Source organism: Castor canadensis, chromosome 1 (assembly GCF_047511655.1).
Source record: "Castor canadensis chromosome 1, mCasCan1.hap1v2, whole genome shotgun sequence".
NCBI lineage: Eukaryota > Metazoa > Chordata > Mammalia > Rodentia > Castoridae > Castor > Castor canadensis.
In genome coordinates this window covers 7979641-8001016 of record NC_133386.1, presented here as the reverse complement: position 1 = coordinate 8001016, position 21376 = coordinate 7979641, and the positions used below count along the sequence as shown (strand labels likewise).

The 21376-nt window shown below is 40.9% G+C and overlaps 1 protein-coding gene across 1 annotated transcript in view; it reads left to right on the top strand.

The window, feature by feature from the left end:
• Positions 1-9236: 9236 nt before the first annotated feature.
• Positions 9237-21376, top strand: part of Wtap (WT1 associated protein) — a 29324-nt gene continuing 17184 nt past the window's right edge. Inside the window, exons 1-3 of the mRNA XM_074071144.1 lie at positions 9237-9488; positions 17269-17306; positions 19943-19998. Of these exons, the coding sequence (XP_073927245.1) occupies positions 17277-17306; positions 19943-19998 (86 nt within the window). The 5' untranslated portion in view covers positions 9237-9488; positions 17269-17276. The remainder of the gene's footprint in view (positions 9489-17268; positions 17307-19942; positions 19999-21376) is intronic.

Here is a 21376-nt window from a genome sequence, read left to right as displayed (position 1 = left end):
AACTATTTTGCCCTTATTTCTAATTTTGTTGTAGAGAGAGTATAAGCAATAATAGGAAGGAACAAGGGTTTTTGCTAGTTGAGATAAGGATAGCTATACAGGGCATTGACTCACATTGATTTCCTGTGCGTGAGTGTTACCTTCTAGGTTAATTCTTTTTGATCTAACCTTTTCTCTAGTACCTGTTCCCCTTTTCCTATTTGTCTCTTGATTTTTAGATTCAACTGACACAAAATTGGGCTGGGGTGTGGCTCAAGTGGCAGAATGCCTGCCTAGAAAGCACAAGGCCTTGAGTTCAAAACTTAGTATCACCAAAAAAAATCTGTAATCAATTGACACAAAATCATACATGCTTATGGGGTACAGCATGATAATTTGAGAGCTTGTTTGGAGGTTCTAGTAGGGGAGCACAGTTACTTGTATACCCTTGATTGAAGAAGAGTCTTCTTCCACCAAGTGGCAGCTTCAGGACGGACACAGATGGAAAGGTGAGGGAGGAAGGAGACAGCTACCTACCCAGCTAGATCAGCCAAATCAACCCTGGCGATCAATGGGGTAACAGATGTCACAGCCAGATTGCCTCACATCCAGATAATTTGTTTACACATTTACAATGTATAAAGACCATACATTATACATGTACCATGTACATTATACATGCACCATACATTGTACATGTTTACAACATATAATTACCATATCAAGATAATTAGCATTTCCATCTCCTTAGATATTGGTCATTTGTTTGTGTTGGAATCTTTAAACTCCTCTCATTCAGTTCCTTATAAAATATAAAAGGTCTGGCAGGGTGGCTCAAGTGGTAGAATGCTTGCCTAACAAGTGTGAGGCCCTGAGTTCAAGCTCTAGTACCACAAAAAAAAAAAACAAAACTACATAATAAGTTATAAAGTATAGCTACTCTACTGTGCATAGAGCACTAGAATGCATTCCTTCTGCCTTACTGTGGTTTGGCCCCTGTTATTTAGCCTTCTTCTGCACTCCCCACTTCCTAGCCTCTAGTGACCTCTATTCTACTCTCTACTACTTTTAACTTTTAACTTTCATGTATAAGTGACAATATGCAGTATTCATCTTTCTGTGCCCTGCTAAAATAAATATTGTCTCCTAAGGCAATTACCAATGATGGGTAGGATATCTCTTTCCTGTAAGGAAGAGTAGAAAGGGCATTCTACATGGAAAGAATGAACCAGAAGTTGGGGACTGGTGGCTTATGCCTGTAATCCTGACTACTCAGGAGGCAGACATCAGAAAGATCATGGCTTGAAGCCAGCCAGAGGCAAATAGTTCTCAGGAACCTATTTAAAAAAAAAAAAAAAAAAACCATCAGAAAAAAGGGCTGGTGGAGTGACTCAAGGTGTAGGCCCTGAGATCAAAATCCTAGCAGCGCAAAAACAACAACAACAAAGATGCTGACTCACTAAACAGCATGATGTAGTCATCCTCGCACTGAGGCAGGCTAGAACTAGGGAAGGTTTAGGACTGAGACTCTTCCCTGACATGCCTTAAGAGCTCCATTGTAATTATAGTAAGTTAGAAAGAATGGGAATATCCTCCCCCATGGGTGGGGCACCTAAGAACTAACATAGGCGTATATGAGGGTCTGCCCAGCTCTAAGGTCATTGGAGCTAGGTATTGACTATGCCCTCACTTGGCTTGGGAACTACCCATGCCCCACCCCCACTCAATGATTTTTGGATGGGAATTAACTTGTTCTCCCCTTCCCATAGGTTATTGTAGGGTGTTTGTTTGTTTGTTTGTTTGTTTAATCATAGGTTTCAAAAGCACTTGAAGAGCCAGGTGCTGGTGGCTCAGGCCTATAATCCTAGCTACTTAGGCAGCAGAGATCAGGAGGATCATAGTTTGAAGCCAGTCTGGGCAAGTAGTTCATAAGACCCTATTTCAAAAATACCCATTACAAAAAAGGGCTGGCAGAGTGGCTCATGGTGAAGGCCCTGAGTTCAAGCCCCAGTACCACAAGAAAAAAAAAAAAAAAGAAAGAAATGAAGCACCTGAAGAGCAGAAACATGCTTTCTTGGCAGACCCCGCCTGGGCCCCACAATGCTCCCTTTTGCATTTCCCTTCCCTAACTTTTAATAAACTCCATTTACACAAACCCACACGTCCTGCTATGGATTCTTCTACACGGGACAAAGAATTTGCAAGTCTTCTGATCACAGACTGCACCAGTGCCATTAACAGTACCAGCTCTGACTTCAGGAGAGAATTGTGAATCTACCAACTTCTTCAACCACCAACTCAGGACCACCTCCAGTCTCCCTGCATTTCTTGGGTGCAAATACCAAAAGCTAGACTTTTGCTATTGTCTTTTATTTTTTTCCTTTGTCCTCTAAAAATTTGTATGTGGAAATTCTAGCCCGCAGTGTGATGGTATTAGAGGTGTGGCATTTGAGAGATGACTAGGGCTCTCATAAATGGAATTAGTGGAGTTATAAAGGGACCATAGAGCATTTGCTCATGCTTTCTGCCAAATGAACATAGAGAATGAAGGCTGGGAGTGATGGCACATGTCTACCATCTCAGCACTCAGAAATCCCAAGTTCCAGACCAGCCAGGGATATATAGTGAAACTGTCCAAAAACAAAAAAATGAGAATTCACTAGTTTGCAGTTCAGAAAAGAGCCCTCATAGGTAAGACACCTAAAAAACTAGCTAGCATTTGTTGCCCTTAATGCAGAGAAACTAAAGCAGATACCTTAAAGCAACTGAGGCCAATAGGAAAAGGGGACCAGGTACTAGAGAAAAGGTTAGATCAAAAAGAATTAACCTAGAAGGTAACACCCACGCACAGGAAATCAATGTGAGTCAATGCCCTGTATAGCTATCCTTATCTCAACCAGCAAAACCCCTTGTTCCTTCCTATTATTGCTTATACTCTCTCTACAACAAAATTAGAGATAAGGGCAAAATAGTTTCTGCTGGGTATTGAGGGGGGGAGCGGGAGGGGGTGGAGTGGGTGGTAAGGGAGGGGGTGGGGGCAGGGGGGAGAAATAAACCAAGCCTTGTATGCACATATGAATAATAAAAGAAAAATGAAAAAAAAAAAAAAAGAAAAGAGCCCTCATCAGAACCTGACTTTAAAATCCCCCACTGATCTCAGCCCCCCAGAACTGTGAGAAACAGATCTATTGTTTATAAGCCACCAGCTGCCTGAATGCAGTAAATGCCTCCCTATTTATATCTTGGTGATTCCCAAATCAAAACAGTGGGAATGTAAGTGGCTAAATATTAGGCCAATTGGAAAGAAATGCCCAATTTACTTAATATTAATCTAACTCAACAGTGTAAGGGTGAACAAAAGGAAGCCATGTTAGAACTGGACTCCCTCCCCTTTGAAGGTGATCTACTGAAAACTCTCCACCCAGCCTAAAGAAAAATAGACATCCATTTACTAGAAACTCCCCATCTGGCCTGGAAGGAATGACCCACCCTTAAGCCATTATATCAGGAGAGTCAGAGGGACGTTGATGATTACCCCACCCACTGACCTTCCTGGGACTTCTCTGCCACCCTCTCTTTTATCTACCCCTATTCTGTAAACAGCTGTGGACTCCAACTCTCTTGCTGGGGACCCCCTGATACACGGATGATACGCGCAGGAATTTCAGATGCTCAGAGTTCTTGAGCCTGCTCCGAGAATGAAAGCACAGACAGACTCTAACAGCAGAGGTCGGAAAGATTTTATTTATAGAGAACTTAGCTGGAGAAAAGAGATGCGAAAGACTGCATATTGGAGAACGCAGGGGGACCCGGAAACCGGTGATCCCGTTGGTCAGGGTGGGGAGTGGGTTTTATAGCCTAGTTTGCATTGCCTGAGGGTGGAGATGCCTTTCAAATGCAAACAGGCATTTCCTAGGGAGGAGAAGTGTCTCCTTGACCACTTATCGCCCTTTTGGGACCTCCCGCAGTCTGTCCTTCAGTCCTTCACCCCTATGCAGGACCACTTCTCCACAATAAACCTGTGCTGGTGTTTGAGCTGTCTACCCATCTATCCATTCTGTGCCTCTTTCATTTCTAACAAGCAGTATATGCAATTTAATACAGAAAAATATAAGTAACTTTCCTTATACCTTCATATCTTATTGGAAATGCTAGGTTGAAGCTGGTTGGATATTGATACTGTATATTGATACTGTGGTAGGCCTAACTCAACTGCTCAATCAATATTTATTGCTTATTGTCTCATTATTACCAGGCTGAGTGGTCTCAGAAGACACTAGCCCAGAAGATTCCAAGTTCTTGTGTCACCTGAACAGAGAACTAGAACACACAAATTGTAAAACAGCAAAATTTTATTGAAAGAAAGGGAGGAGTAAGAGGAAGTACCACAAGAGAGAAAGCAGTGGGCTCCTGACAGGTGGCATGGAAGCGTTGATCTCTTTGTTTAAAGACTAATTTATAAGTTGTAAGGCTAAGAAAATCTGGGCAGTCCTTAGGGAGAGGCTAGGGTAGCTGGCAGGTTCAATTAACCCAGACTTATCACACTACCTGGGGTATTCTGCACATGTGCTCATGCTAATTTCCAGGTCTTTAATTTTATGTATGAGATGTGACCAATATTCATAAGGTCTTAAATGGAGGACTTTGAGAGTTCAAACTGGGGGCAGACCTTCTCCCTTTTACTAGGCAAACCCAGTTCAGAGGCGCCCCTTTGGACACTAGCTTGCAAAGATATTTACACTGCTAGGGTATTTACAATTTAGAGGGGATTTATTGCTCTAGAGATGGCTCAGGGCGGTGCTGGGGGAGTGGAAAAAAAGTCTACTGTGGGGATATTTGTTTGCTTAAGATAAGGGAGTCCCATGGTGGGTTATTTTCCCTGTACTAGCCTGTCTATTCATGAAGTTTTTGGAACAATTTTAGTATTATTAGATTTGCATTACAACTCTTTATTTTCTGTAAGTTGAAGTTGTCCTATCAAATTTGACGGTTTGGTTCAGATGGTGACCACCAGATGGCTCTACTGAAACATGTGCTCTCTTCTCAATTAGGTTACAGCCTGTGTTGTAACAGGTGCATTTTGTTGCCTTAAAAAAATTTTTTTTTTGAGGCAGAGTCTGCTGTGCAGCCCAGGAGTGCTGAGATTCACAGGTGTATACCACCACACCTGGCTCTTGTAAATGGTTGTATGTTTTGTTTTGGTGGTACTGGGGTTTAAACTCCTCAGGGCTTCATGATTGCTGGGTGATCTACCGTTTGAGACACTCCACTAGCCTTTTGTGTGTGTGTTGGATATTTTCAAGATAGGGTCTCATGAATTATTTGCCCATGCTGGCTTTGAACCTCGATCCTCCTGATCTCTTCTTCCTGAGTAGCTAGGATTACAGGCATGTGCCACCAGAGCGCAGCTTTTTTTTTTCTTTTTAAGACAGAGTCTTCGACTGGCCTGGGCCTCAACTTTTCAAGTCTTGACATTGCAGGTGTGTCCCATCACACCTGACTTTAGAGTCATAGATTTTTATTTATTCAGTATTTATAATCAATTGCAATAATTTTCCTTTTGATGCTAAAATTGCCCCTAATTTGGCCAGTGGGAGATCCTTCAAGCTAGCTCCTATAACTTTAAAATTTATTTTCGAGAGGCTGAATATACTAAGGAACAATGACCAGACTATATATTGTATAAAAATAAAATTCTAACCCATAACTTGTAACTGGCCTAAGAAACCAAACCCTTACCAATAACCAACCCCAGAATTCAACCAGCTATGAAGTCAGACTTGTAGGAAGTCAGACTGTTATCTCTATCCAGGAAGCTAAACAACAACATCTGTAACAGTCAGCTCAAAATGGACCTGACTTGATTAAAAACTAACAGCTTTCCTAATTTTGTTCTTGCTTTCAACTTAGGACCAGAGAAAGCCAAATACATTCTTGTAAGACAGCGTGTTGGATGCTGTGCTTCCAATTAACCCAGCCCCAGCTTCCCTGGGTCCTCAGCCTCCAATCAGGTACAGATGGAAAGGCTTCCCCTCCTCTGTCCCTAAGCATCTGCCAGAACACAAGTGTCAGTGGCTGACTTCCTTGCTATGGCAAGCTCAATAGATAGCTTTTCTCATTTGGTTTGTTGTGGTTTCATTCCAATTTTTATTGAAGTATAATTTAAATGCAATAAAACACATCCAGTTTAGTGCTGGCTCCTGTGTAGACTTGGGTAACCATGACACAGAGCCTGTTACCCTCCAAAGTTCTCCTATGTTCCTTTCAATTGATTCCTCCTCACTTCCCTTCCTAGCCAACTACTGATCTGAAATCTATCACCATGGATTAGCTTTGCCTTTTCTTCTAAATCCTGTTGACATGGCTTCCCCTAACCTAAGAACTTCATTTGCATTCAGGCACAACAAAATACCTGATTTGACAACAAAATATATGATTCGTGTCCCTCTGGAACTTGTATCAGCTAATTTGCCAAAGAGGTCTGAATCTTGCATGACTGGGGTTTGAACTCAGGGCCTTGTGCCTGCTACCACTTAAGCCACACCCCCCAGCCATCTTTTTAGCAGGAAATGGAATACAGAAGCCAAGATCTAGGTTGGGCACCAGTGGCTCATGCCTAGCTATTCAGGAGGCAGAGATCAGGAGGATCACAGTTTGAAGGCAGCCTGGGCAAATAGTTTGAGAGACCCTATATCCAAAATACCCAACACAAAACAAGGCTGTCAGAAAGGTTCAAATGGTAGTGTCTGTCTAGCAAGAGTGAGGCCCTAAGGTCAAACCCCAGAACCACCAAAAACAAAAAACAAGATCTAGGTGCCATGTGTTCCCAGGTCCCATATAGGGACCAAGCATCCTGCTTTGCCTGGGAGTTTTAACATGGAAGCCAGTTATCATGGGAAGCCCTCTCGGTTTCTGGCAAGCAGGGACACTTGGTCACCCTTGCTTCCACATCCTTTCAGTGCACAGAACCAGGTCATTTAAAAAAGTTTTTTTAAAGTAAGCATATATTAATTGTACAAATAGGCTTCATTATGACTTATGCATGTACATAACGTAATTTGATCATACCCCCCCATTACCCTCTCTTTTTTTCCTCTCTTCCAGAACATTTATCTTTAAAATCGTGTTCAAATTGGGATTTCAAATTTAAACTTGATACTAGTTTTTTTTTTTTGGTGGAACTGAGGTTTGAACTCAGGGCTTCATGCTTGAAAAGCAGGCATTCTATGGCTTAAGTATGGATCACATGTCTGACCCATTTTGCTCTGGTTATTTTGGAGATGCTCTTAGGAACTGTTTGCCTGGGCTGGCCTTGAACCTCCATCCTCCCAATCTCAGCCTCCTGAGTAGCTAGAATTACAGGCACGAGCCACCAGACCTGGCTTGATATTACTTTTTTTCTCCCCCCCTTGAACTTTTTGTTCTATTTGTATCTCATTTTCTCTCACACTGAGTCTTTGTACACAGTAACATTAAAACACTTGTGTTGTGCTACAATGTACATAATTTCAAAACCATAGCAACAATATTACATTAGAAACCACTGAATAAAAAGAAGATAATTTGGCACTTCTTTTTCATCAATAGAATATATCCCTTCACAGATACACTAACAGAATGAGTTGTCCAAAAGCCCTAGGGGATAATTCTTTCCTCGATGTTACTAATTTGAGTTAGAGTTAGGTTGATTTGTTTCAATTTTCTTTCAGCTTCAGGATTTAATTTCTTTTTGTTGTTGTTTACATTTTCGAAATGTAAAACTTTGAAAGTCTAAGAGAAGTCTTTTATCTCTGTTATCTAATTCTTCCCCACCATCCTCTATAGGTAGCTATTAGGTTTCCTTCTACTTCTGTCCATGTGTATGTATATCTATTTCTGCACCTTGCTTTTTTTTTGGTGGCACTGGGGCTTGAACTCAGGGCCTACACCTTGAGCCACTCCACCAGCCCTTTTTTGTTAGGGTGTTTTTTTTTTTTTTCTCGAAACAGTGTCTTGAACTATTTACCTGGGCTGGGTTCGAATTGAATCCTTCTGTTCTTTGCCTCCTGAATAGCTAGAATTACAAGCGTGAGCCACCAGTGCCACCTGGGTTTATTCACTTACTATAACCTCAGATTCATCTCAAAGCAACACATGACTATTTTCTCACTCCTTTCCATGGTTGCACTGTATTCCATTGTGTGGATGTACCATAGCCAATAGTTCCCTGCTAATGGACATTTGGGTTATTTCTAAACTTTTGCTATGACACATAGCACTGCAGTGAATACTCTTGTCTACATATGTTCCATTTGTGGAGGTACTTCTTAATAAAGCTAGGGTTAAAAGTGAAATTGCAAGATACAAGGGAAAACAACATAATTCTGTTATTCCATTCTCACCAGGAAATGAAATCTCAATGTGCATTTCCATTATAAGTGAGGTTGAATATACTTTTATGTTTAAGGACACTGCTTTTTTTCTTTTTTCCTTTTGAGAATCATCTGTTCATATCTTTTCCATCCCAGTTTTCGATAGTTTCTGTGATATAAATTGCAAATATTTTCTCCAGACTGATTGGGATTATACATGACTACTTTGATCATCTGGGTTATTCTTTAATCTTATGAATCACTTTCCTTCAGGACGCCTTCTTTGAAGAAAAACAGTTCTGGTAAAGCTTGCTAAGTGGACCAATCTTATGAACCACCTGCCTCCCCTAGGAAGCGTGAAGACCGGCTTCAGGTCTTCCAGGTAACAAAGTCCTTCTTGCCCAGTAATCGAGATGACTCAAAGTCTTGCTTAAGGGAGTACATCGACTTACAGAACTTATTTTATTGGGTTCATAAAGCCTCACGGGCTTCGCCTTCCCCCTTGTTTTGCAAGGTGCTGCCGGGACGGCGGGCTCCAGCACAAGCTCCCTCGGTGAGAGAACAATAGCTCCTCGGCTTCGCCTCGAGAGACGTCAAGGCGGGACGGACCGGTCGTCCAGGGGCCGCACGCGCGGCTGCGAGGACAGCAGCGGCGTCCGACGTTCTGGAAACGCGCAAGGTGAGGTCCGCCGGGGCGTGAAGGAGCAGGGCTCCCGCCCACCGCCCGCTCCCGAGGCTGCACCTGGCCGTCCGCGCGCGGAGGCATCCCGGACGGAATCCTCCCTCCGAGAGGCCAATCGCGCGCCGCGTTGCCCAGATCCCTCCGCCCAGGCCGCGCCGTAGGTCGCCGCGGCGAGCGCAGGCACCGGCGGCGGCGTCGGCGGCCGTCCCGTGATGCCTCGCGCTGACCTCCGACCTCGCCCGCCCGTCCCCTCGCTTCGGCCGCTTGCTTCCCCACCCCCTCCGAGCCTGCGGCTGCGGGGCGCGCGCCAGAGACCGGGGACGGACCCCGGCGCGCCACAGGGGTGCAGCTGCTCCACTACGCGTCGAGGTCCCGATCGGGCTAAGCCTGCGGCCGGCCTCCCCTCGCCTTTCGTGCCCCGGCGGGGCCTAGCCGCGGGCGGGTGACTGAGGCCGCGCCCGAGAGGCGACTTGTCGGTGAGTGGGCCGGACGGTCATGGCGGGAGGAGGCGGTGGCGCGTCCGGATCGGCGGCGGGGCGGGGCGGGGCGGAGCGGAGCCGGCGGCGGGGCGGGGCCGGGCGGCGGGGCCTGGTTTCCTCCCTCAGCGCCATTTTGTGGCAGCGAGACCCGCAAATAAAGGGGAGCGCCGGGGTTGCGGCGGGAGGAGCGTGGCGGGGCCGGCGGCGGCCTGGGCGGCGGCGCGGCCTCGGCCTATGTGACTGGCGGCGTCCGCGCGGCCTCCGTCGGGAGAGGTAGGTGCGGCCGGCGGCGGGAGCGCCGCGGGGCCTGCGGGGCCTGGGGACTGGAGCGCGGCCGCCCCAGCCCGGGAGGCGGCGCGCAGGGCCCGAAGGGCGGCCGGGCCCCGGGCCGCGCCTGCTCCCGCTCCCGCTCCCGCCCCCGCCCGTGGCGCTGCCGTTTGCAGCCTGCGGGGACACTTCGGTCCTGAGACCGTCGCGCCCGGGACCCGCGGCCGCGCTCGTCCTTTCCCCGCCTCTGTGCCCCCTCCGGCCTCCCTGGCTGGCCCGGGAGCCGGCGGTGCAGACGAGTTCTGCAGGGGGAAACGCAGGGTTCGTTTACCCGACCTCACGTCACGCAGGGGCTTGTTACTGCGTTCTCTGGCGGACTTCCATTTTTAACCGGTGCATGCATTGTGAGGGAAGGTGTTGATTTTGACAGCTTCGTGAACTTCCAGTCTCGTGGATCTCTGGGAGAGCGATAGACGGTTTCAAACCGTTTTCATGAGTGAGTGGAGACAGCCGAGAGGCCCACGTTCCTTTCTCCTTGCGGTGCTGGGGATGGAGCCCAGGGCCTGGTGCTTGCTGGGCGAGCGCTCTGCCGCTGAGCTGCGTCCCCGGCCCAGGCTTCTTGTTTTGATAACGAAGGAAGATAATTTCTTTGATCTCAGAGGACTGTGCAAATTTTAATTGTAATGGTAAAGGAAAAACCGATTCTTTTGCCCCGTAAAAAATACTTGGATGAGCTTGTAAAGTCATGTGTTGTGTTTGTGCTTCTTTTTATCTAGTTTTTGCCTAGCTTTTTCATTAGTTATTTTATTGCCTTGGAAGATAAGTGGGGATCACAGATAGGCCACAAATTCTACCTGTGTTTTGATTTAAAAGTTTGACCATTTCTGTAGTTGGTAAGCATGTAGACAATTGAAAGTCCATTACAAGCTATGAGAAAATCTTTTCAGGATGGCTAAATTTTGTTTACTTACATAATTCTCTTAGTATCATCTGATTAAGCAAGTTGGGGAAAGATTGTAATCCACTAGGTAGTTTATTGTGTGGTCGAGGTTAAATTTTAAGGGTTTGAGTAGGTGTGTCTCCAAGAGTGCTTTTAGATCTTCCGGTTCTTGGGTAGATAGCTCAGTATTTTCATACACACATTGGCGTGGTAAGCTACCAAAATGTCTGTCTAAAGGATGATTTGTTTTAGTAGTATTTTGGTATGGAGATGAGAGTTGTAACAATTGTATTTGTACAGTACTTCTCAGAGTTCAAGGTCACTTGTGTCTTTCATGTAGATGGTATAGAATCTCATGATTGTTTACTTAGCAATCTTAACCATTGCTATATAATGGTAACGTTTGTATCTTGTTCTTCAGAACTTTGCTTTGGGTGGATCCTTTAGCAAAACAGAACTTAGGATATCATTTTGATTTTATTTAAAATTGTCTTCCTCTTTTAAAGTATTTTCTACATTTCTGCCTCTAAATATTTTCTATTTGTAATTACTAAGCTTGGAGAATAACTTCCAATATTCCTATAATAGTATAGCTCATTGGCTGTGACACGGTGTTCTATCAGACTGGAATTCAATGTTGTAAGTGAATGTTACTTGGATGTAGCTGGTGAGATTTACTTCCCTAAATGTTAAAGTTTTATGTTCATGCTTTGTTTTGTTTTGGCAGCACTGAGATTTGAACTCAGGGCCTCACACTTGCTAGGCAGGCGGTCTTAGGTTTGAGCCACTCCACCAGCCCTGTGTTCATGTTTTGATCATATTTTATTTGAAAAATCCTAGTTATTACAACCTTTTAAATTTTTTTCTTGTGATATTGGGGTATGAAATGAGGGCCTTTTGCCCCCACCACATTGAGCCACGCTTACAGCCCTTGTATAGTATTTTTATGGTACTGCAGCACTTTGTGAACCAGGCAAAATTGGTATCCTCTTTTTGCTGATTTGGAAACTGCATCCTAGGGAGTTAAGTGACTTGCTCAAGATAATGTAAGACTGACTGATAGAAGAGTAGGGGAAAGATGGTCTTCTAATATGTAGCCAGTACCCTTTTTCTACCACAGTGCTAAGGCTTATATTAGCTGATTGAGCTCTTACATACAGTTGTGGTTCATTTTATTGAGGTGTGTATATATATACATACAGACACACACACACACACATACACACATATATATGTGTATATATATGTGCCTCCCAGCTTACCTTGTGTTGACTGTTGCTTGCCTCTGCATAGAGAAAACTGAGTTGCCTAACTTAGACTCTGTTGGCAAACTATTGGGATCTGGGATGCTAGGCATCTAGTCAACCAAAACAACTACTCCACATCTCAAGTTCTTTCTCTGTATGTTAAGGGATCAAGAGTGCTTCTGACATTTTAAATTCGAGATATAGTTTAACTGAATTGTGTACATACTCGCAACCTTTACCTAATTTTATTTTATTTTATTTGTGGTACTGGTATTTGAACTCAGGGCTTCATGCTTACTAAGCAAGTGCTCTACCACTTGAACTACACTTCCGGTACTAATTTACATAATCTTTAAACTAATCTTTTTTTTTTTTTTTTTTTTTGTGGTATTGGGGTTTGAACTCAGGGTTTTTGCCTTGAGCCACTTCAAGGTGTATCTGATGGGTTTTTTCAAGATATGGTCTCCTGAACCATTTGCCTGGGGCTGGCCACCAGCTCCAGGCCAAAACTAATAATCTTAACCTGCTTAAAAGACTGTTAAATTGGTTAAGTTTGAATTTTTTGAATTTTGCCTTTCTTTATATCTTCCTTCTGTAATTTAGCCAAGTTTAATCAGAATTGAGGATGGGGACAATGGAAGAACTATCCACGTTCATTAATTGCCAGCTTTTTTGAGAGGCACTGATTTTAGGGTTCTAACCTCCAATTTATTAATAGCAGTTTTAACCTGAGCAAATCACCTAATGACTTATGGTCACTTTATCCTGGAAAATATGGAGTAACTTTGACTTTGAAAAGTTGTGATTATTAAATAAGTCTGACTCATAAGCACTGAGTACATTCATTGTTTTCTCTTCAAGATTCAGGATTCAACTCTAGTTGACTCCAAATGCCATTTCAGTCATTCAGTTTTTCTAATGCCACGATACAATATTCTTAAGTAGAATATACTTTCTCTTTATGTGTCTAGAATTGACTTTAGGTGGTTATTGAGCTTCTGGGGCTAAAACAATTGCCTGGGGTATGTTTCTTAGCACATTCATTCAATGTGAATGTCAAAATGAGAATTAGGTTTTATTTTACCTCAGTTGAATGTTGTAGATAGATACTCTTTTAAAACTTATGCCTATTCTAATTTGCCTTTTGTCATACTGCAGTTAACTATGTGGTATATCATAGACTCTGAAGCAAAGATTGACTTTTCATAAGCTAAGGTTAAGGGAACATTTTCTTTGTAAATGTTAAGACTGAATTGCCAAGAGATGACCTGTGACTGAGTTGACTTACTCTGTCAGCACATTTTGCTGACAGCACATTTTGCTGACAGAGTGGCTCAAGGGGTAGAGTGCTGCCTAGCAAGCATGAGGCCCTGAGTTCAAATGCCGGTATAGAAAAAAAAAAAAAAAGAAGCACACGTATCTATCCCTGACTTACATTGAAGATTTAGATTTTAAAAAACATTTATTGAAGCTGTGGACCATGCCTGTAATCCTAGCTATTCTGAAGGCAGAAATCAGGAGGATCAAGGTTCCAAGCCAGTCCTCCCAAATAGTTGTAGAGACCCCATCTCTAAAATACCCAATACACCAAAAAAGGGCTGGTGGAGTAGCTCAAGTGGTAGCAAGCGTGAGGCCCTGAGCTGAAACCCCAGTACCACAAAATAAATAAAAATTAAAGATATTCATTGAGGCAGGGTCTTGCTGCAAAACCTGCGCTGGCCTCAAACTACTAGTGATCTCCTGCCTCAGCCTTCCAAGTACTGGGGTTACTGGGATGATAGCTGTGTACCACATCTGGCCCATTACTAAGCTTTTTATCTCTTGAATTTAGGGCCTCATGCCCATTATCAAACTTTTAAAGTAAAAGTAACGTAAGCCAGCCTTAGAAATTTAAGTGATGGTTTAGAATTGTGAAAATTGGAAAATCACCAAGAATTCTTCACTAAGAGTTAGAAATAGGAATATCTTTGATGTCCTCAACCCATGAATTACTCCTTCAGGTTTTTCAAGAAACACTGATTGAGAGTTTTTAGAGAAGGGAACTAATAATTAAATGTCCATTTTGTGCCAGTTATCATACTAAAGACTAATGCTTGTCTTTAAAAATAGCACAATAATTTTAGACCATAGTGGTGGTAATCTATTTTAGATGGGGATACTGAGGCAGAGAGGTTCAGCACCTTTTTACATTTTCAGTTTGATACCCTTTTCTAGAAAACCAGGGTTATCAGAACTTCTTTCGTATGTTTCCCAGACCTTTAAAAGTGTCCTTAATCTAACTTATTCCTAATTGTTTGCAGTTAATTGTATTTTTATAGAGTAAGAACATGAGATCCTATCTATTAAGAGGATAAATAAATCTAGGGAGAGTGTCAGGTTGTAGAAGCATATAATAAAGTCTGAAGTGGAATTTAGTCTGTATTGAATAAATTCATGCACTTAACTTTTTTTTTTTCCTGTTGGGACTAGGGTTTGAACTCAGGGCTTTGCACTTGGAAAAGCAGGTGCTTACTGCTTGAGCCACACCACCTCCAGTCCATTTTGCTAGTTATTTTGGAGATAGGATTTCATGAACTGTTTGTCTGAGCTGGCCTTGAGCGATGATCCACCAAATCTCAGTCTCCCTAATAGCTAGGATTATAGGCTCAAGCCACTGGTACCCAGCAACTTAAGTTTTATAGTTAAAATTCTATGTACCGAGTTAGTAGAGTGCATTGGTAGTAGCTAAGTAACATGTAGACTACCTGTCCTTAGTGATTAATTGCTTTTTTCAAAATGTCACTCATAGAATGTTAACGCACTGTTATATTAAGGTCTCAAAATTTTATGTAGTGGTATAGGTAATTCTGAAAAAGAATTAGGTTGGCTTTTTAAAAAATAAATTCACCTTTGTGATTTTACTGCTAAGTGAAGCAAATTCATTTGTTCATTCATTTAATGTGGTATCTTAGTAGTACTAGGCTACCATCAGTGAATGAAACGGATTCTATTATGGAGCTTATGATTGTGTATCTTGGGAAAACAGGTAAATATATAAAATGTCAAACTGGGCACTGTTGGCTCACGCCTGTAATCCTAGCTACTCAGGAGGCAGACAGCAGGAAGATCAAGGTTTGAAGCCAGCCCTGGGTATTACCTCGAAAATACCCAACACAAAAAGGGTTGGCGGAGTGACTCAAGTGGTAGAGTGCCTGCCTAGCAAGCATGAGGCCCTGACAATTCAAGTGACTGAGTTTTTTTTTTAATTAAAAGAGATTATTAATGTTTACTTACTCTCTTTAGCTCTGAAAAAATGAAAAATTTTTCAGAAATGCTGTGTGGAGATCTGTGTTCTAAGATTTTGTAGTCTAATGGAGTGAAGACACATTAAATCATGAGAAGTTAGAAGCAGGTAGACACCTGTGGAGAGAAGCATGGAGAGGGTTTCCCAGATGATTGGAATGATGGCTATCAGATTAGGATAGTCCCTAAGCAGCTTTCTATGACAGAGATTATAGGTTGGACAACCAGGTTTAAAGTAGCCAGTGACCAGAGAAATAGAAGAAAAAATAGAAAATAAATACTGTCTAATGTAGGAGTATGATCATGACATCATAGAACAGAGAATTTGATTAACGAAACATGTTATACAGCTAGATGTGACGGCAGGTGCATGTAGTCCCATGGTCTCAGCTACTCCAGATGCTATAAGACAGAAGGATCTTTTGCTTCTTTCCTTTCTCCTCTCCCCACTCCCTCCCTCTCTTTTCTTTTTTCTTTTGGGTGCTAGGACTCAAACCCAGGGCCTTGTGTGTGCAAGGCATGCTTCTACCACTGTATTGCATCCCTAGAAAAAGTTTTTTAAAAAGAGAAGAATTAACCCAGTGATTTTATGATGCAGTTAGTTTTTCTCTAAAACAATTATTTCTTTCATCAACATAACAGACCTAATATGAAACAAGAGTTGAATTATGGTAGGATTAGAATATTTGATTTATAGAGTTCTGACTATATAAAAATGATATTGGAAAATCATTTCCTTTTGAGGAATCTCAGGTATTTACTAAGAAATTAAGTACCTTTTAAAAACTCAGTTTAATATATAAATTCTCTGGTTAAATTTCTAGTAGTTTATAATTAATAATGGGAGTAATTAAAGTGCTTGTACCAATACTGATTCAAATAATATAGTGCTCATAGAATTTTCATGAAGATTTGTCAGGTTAGCTGTTTCTAGTCAATACTTTTTTTTCCATCCTTGTATTTTAACACATTTAAGGTATGTTTGTTACATGCTTCTCTTTCTTGGTTGCTTTTTTTAGTGTGAGTTTGTGGCTTAATAAGTAATAACTGCTGTTGGCATTCATTCTAAAAGACAGTGAGCATTATAAATGGGCTCTTCTCTTGAGTTAATCTTTTCCAACAGAGTCAAGTAAATTTTGTATAAATGCATCTAAAGTACTTTTTGAAATGCAGATTATTCTGTGACACAAAATTAAATAGTATAGTAATATTTTTATTAAGGAGCAGACATGTACTTTATATAGTGCCATTGTTTCCATATAGATTCTACCTTGTAATGTAACATCATGTTGTAAAAGGAAAGCCTTAAAAATAGGTACTACCTTTCTTTTCTCCCTCTGTCTTCCTCTCCTGTAGTACTAGAGTTTGAACTCAGGGCTTGTGCTTGCTAGAAAAGTGCTGTACCACTTCAGGCATACTCCCTTGGCCCTTTTGCCTTAGTTTATTTTTCAGGTAGTATCTCTTGCTTTTGCCCAGGGCCAGCCTTCTGCCTTCCCTGCTGCTGGGATTACAGACATGTACCACCACAGCAGGCTCTGATATTACCTTTCTGTATCCCTTCAGCAACATGCCTAGGCTGCCTTCTAGGTCTGTATCTGACTGCAGCACAGAGTTACCACTTCTGCTGCAAGATTTGTCTTTCATGGGGGAGGAGGGTGTGCTAAAAATTATAATTTTGACACTTTTTAGCAACATCCAAAGGAATCAACCATTTTTTTGAAGGAAAATTTTAAAAATTGCTTAATGGAAGCAGTTAACAAAGAGGAAACTGGGTGTAGATTGTACAGGAACTTTGTAATACTTTCGTACCTTTTTTGTATATTAAACTATTTTAGACTAGGGGTATAGCTGGATTTGATCCCAACATCACAAAAAAGAGATAGATGGATAAAGTTATTCTAAAATAAAAGGTTTATTTAAATTTAAAAATCTAATGATTTTACCATAACTTCGTGGTAATAACTGGTTTGAAAGAATGAGTGGTTTTTGTTCTACTTTTTCAGAAAAGAAATTGAACCTCTTTTCTCCAACTGTTTTTTAGGACTCAAGATGACCAACGAAGAACCTCTTCCCAAAAAAGTAAGTTTTTTCAACACTTATTTATAGTGGTACTGGAGCTTCACTCAGGGCCTACACTTTGAGCCACTCCACCAGGCCTTTTTTGTGTTGGGTTTTTTTGATATAGGGCTGGCTCCAACCACAGTCATCCTGATCTCTGCCCCCTGAGTAGCTAGGATTACAGGTGCGAGCACCCATGTGGCTCACTTTAAATAAAAGTTTGAAGGACTATTTGGTATTGTTTATTTTTCCAACAGATACACTAGAGGTCTGCAAATAATTGCATCTAATATGCACTCTATTTTTAGAATATTTTCAACTTTTGGAAAATATTGTAATAGTATTTCCATGGTTTACTCTTAGCCTTCTTATATAAATGTTTCTGGCTACATACATACATGATGCCAAAAAAGGAGATTACTTCACAAGTTCCTATACTTGTTTTTTCGCCTAGCTTTCAAATCTCCATGTATAAACACGTCTGTATTTTTCAGGGTTACAGTAGTTAGTTCTTCAATCTACTTTCTGAAGTTTTTATTTTCTAACCTCAAATTTACCTATTCTATATCCCTACCTTGAGTTTAGTCACTCTTACATATATGCCATAGACATGATTTAGGATTAGTATTAGAAAAGGGTAACATTGTCCGTAAGAGATAAGGCAATACAGTTGAGAAATGAGGGTATGTGCTTATTAAACAGTTTAAGTCAGCAATTAAATAATGTTACGGAAATGTGTACATTTTATTATTAGCATATGGTAGCTGTATAGGGAGATACAGTGTGATATTTACATATGCTTAGAAAATATCTTAATTGTATTTACTCCCTTCATGTTTTCCCTCCTTTCCCCCCTGGAAATTTATATCTTAAGCTATAAGATCAGTTTATTCATGAACTGAATTCTGGTCTAATGCTTTTCTCCTCTTCCATTTTGTAATACTACTATGTTACTGGTTAATAGTATGATTTGGAATATTTTTTAAGGAAATATATTTTTTCCCTGTGGTCCTCTTGGGGACCAAACCCAGGGCCTCATGCATACTAAGTAAAATGCTCTACCACCAAGTTACACCCTGGCGGGGCGGGGAGAAATTTAAGGAAACTTGATAAAGCTTATGCTTAACTAGGACCAGTACGTCATCTTTAAAAATCTTCGTTTGATATAGGAAAAAACACTTTATACTGCTCAATTTATGAAACAGTTTCAACTTATGCCTTGAATTATTTTTTAATTATTTTGGCAGTACTGGAGTTTGAACTCAGGGCCTCACACTTGCTAGGCAGTTGCTCTAACACTTGAGCCATTCCCACAGTCCTTATGTTTTAGCTTCTTACTCTACGGTATTACAGATGCATAGGAAGTTACAAACAAATGTACTGGGAGGGTCTCTACCCTTTACTGAGCCCTCTTTCAATGTTAACATCTTGTATATCTTTCAGACATCTTAAATAACAGTATGAAAACCAGGAAATTGGTATAACACACAGAGCTTACTCAGATTTCATCAGTTATATATACACTTTGAGCATGTATAACTTTATGCAGTTTTATCACACATGTAACTACCACCAATCAAGAGTCATAGCTGAGCCAGGTGCTGGTAGCTCATACCTGAAGTGCTGTCTATGGAGAGGCTGAGATTGGGAGGATCGTGGTTCCCATCCAGCCCTGGCAAATAGTTCTCGAGATTCCACCTCCAGAATAACCAGAGGAAAATGGACTGGCAGTGTAGTTCAAGAGGTACAGCTCCTGCTTTGCAAGGGTGAAGCCCTGAGTTCAAATCCCAGTCCCACCAAACAAACAAAAAAAGTATGTGAACCATCACCCAAGGCTCTGTTGTTACTCCATTATAACCACTTCTTCCCCTTCCTTCCATCCAAACTCCTGGCAATTACTAATGTGTTTATAATTTAATTTCTTAAGGGTGTAACTGCTGGGTCATATGGTACATCCAGTTTTAGTTTTTGTTTTTCATTTTTAAAGGATTCTCCAAATTATTTGTCTGAGTGGCAGTACCATTTTGCTTTCTCACCAGCAGTATGTAAAAGTTCATTTTCTGTGTCCTCATTAATGTTTGGCTTTACCACTGTTTCTTAGTGATACCTCATTAGAATGTTAATTGGCAGTTTCTAGTGATGATACTTACTATGAAGCTACTTATTTCACTTTATAAACTACTTTCTAGTAAATTTTTTTTTGTCCTTTTTTTTTTTTTTTTTTGAGACAAGGTCTCATAACCGAGACTAGCCTCAAATTTACAATCCTCCCAGATAGGGCTGGGATTACAGGCATGTACCACCATACCCACCTCAATAAAGTAGTTTTTGAATCATAATAAGTACTGAGCCATTTAAGTCTCAAGCTGGAGAGATGTTTCTTTTATTTATTTATTTATTTTTTCTTTTGGGAGAGATGTTTCTTATTTCTCAGTACAGAGCTCTTTGTAGAAACAGCTTTGTATGCTTTATTTCACCCCCCCCCTTTTTTTTTTTTTTTTTGAGACAGAGTCTTGTATGTAGCCCAGGCTGGCCTTGAATTCATGATCCTACTGTCCCTGCCTCCCAAATGCTGGGATCACAAGCTTGGTCCACCAGGCCTGGCAATGTATGTCTTCAGGAAGAACACTGGGTTCATTTTTTAATTCTCTTTATAGGTTCGTCTGAGTGAAACAGACTTCAAAGTGATGGCACGAGACGAGTTAATTCTAAGGTAAAATGTTCTTTCATCAAAAAAAAATGTAAAAGTTTTCCTGTAGAAAGATTGACTCGACTGTAGTGTTCAATTTTATGCCATATATTGTTTTATTTTGATTTGGTTTTGGTTTTTGGAGATAGTGTTGCTGTGTAGTTCAGTCTGGTTTTGAATTCAGGCTCCCAAGTGGTAGGATTACAGGTATGCAGCACCACACCCAGCATGTTTTTAATGATAATACAGCCTCAAGTTACTCAGTGTACTTCTTTGGACATATTTGCTGTGACCTGTTTCTTCATTATATAATCATGGAGGAAAATACAACACTTTAAAGAACTACAGCATTAGCTTAGGTAATTTCTAGGCCAACACAGAATCTAAACTTTTTTTTTCATAGTTAGATGTCCATATTTGTTACTTGGGAAGCACTTGCACTTTTTGTGCAACATGCTATAGGGAAAGACTCTCCTCTCAGGATACATTAAGTTGAATACATTAGTAGGCTCTTTTTCTTTTTTTTTTTTGTTTTTTGAGATAAGGTCTGCTATGTTGTCCTGGCTGACCTCGAAGTGGCCATTCTGCTGCCTCAGCCTCCCAAGTGCTGGGACTACAAATGTGTACACTATACCCAGCTCATTGGGCTTATTTTAGTATAGTTCTTTTTACATGTAACAGTTGAAAAAGTTCTAATCTGAAAGATGATTTCAAGTTAAGGAAGAAATGCATTATTTACTAATGAAATGAAGTTATTGTTTCTTTTCTCTTCTGTAAGTCAAAGGGGTTGAGTTAAATTATTTTTAAGGTTTACTGTGGTTGTTACAGTTTTTTTTTTTTTTTTTTTACAAAGACAGATTATTAGCATTCTAATAATCTAATAATTAGGTGTAAGGAATCAGAAAGTGAATATTTTGTGTTTTGTAACTTAAAGTTGTTTCTGTATTTTGACTTGATAATTTTTAGATTAAAATCATGATTTTTCAGAGCAAACATTAGAAACTCATTGAACTCTACTTTCTTTAGAAATTCATGGGATTTTTATTTTTATTTTGAAGAACTAAGCCATTTAACAAGCGAAAAATGGGGGCGGGAAAGGATTTTTTTATGCTAAAGAGACACAGGTGGTGCATTTCATTATTAACTAGAGTTTATACTGATTTATTTTATCGTGGCCTGAAGCTTTCTCTTCTTTCCCATAAGGTACTACAAAAAATTTTCCATTGTGTATCTTTATTACTTTGTCCTGTAAAGCTAAGAAAAACATCTACTACCTAACTTAGATGTTGGCATTATTTTTTGTGCATTTTTTATGGTGCACTCCCTTAGATGGTAATTTCTGGTTTGATTGCAATCCTTTTTGTTATTGTACAGACAGGCTTGTTGTAGCTATGTAGCCAAA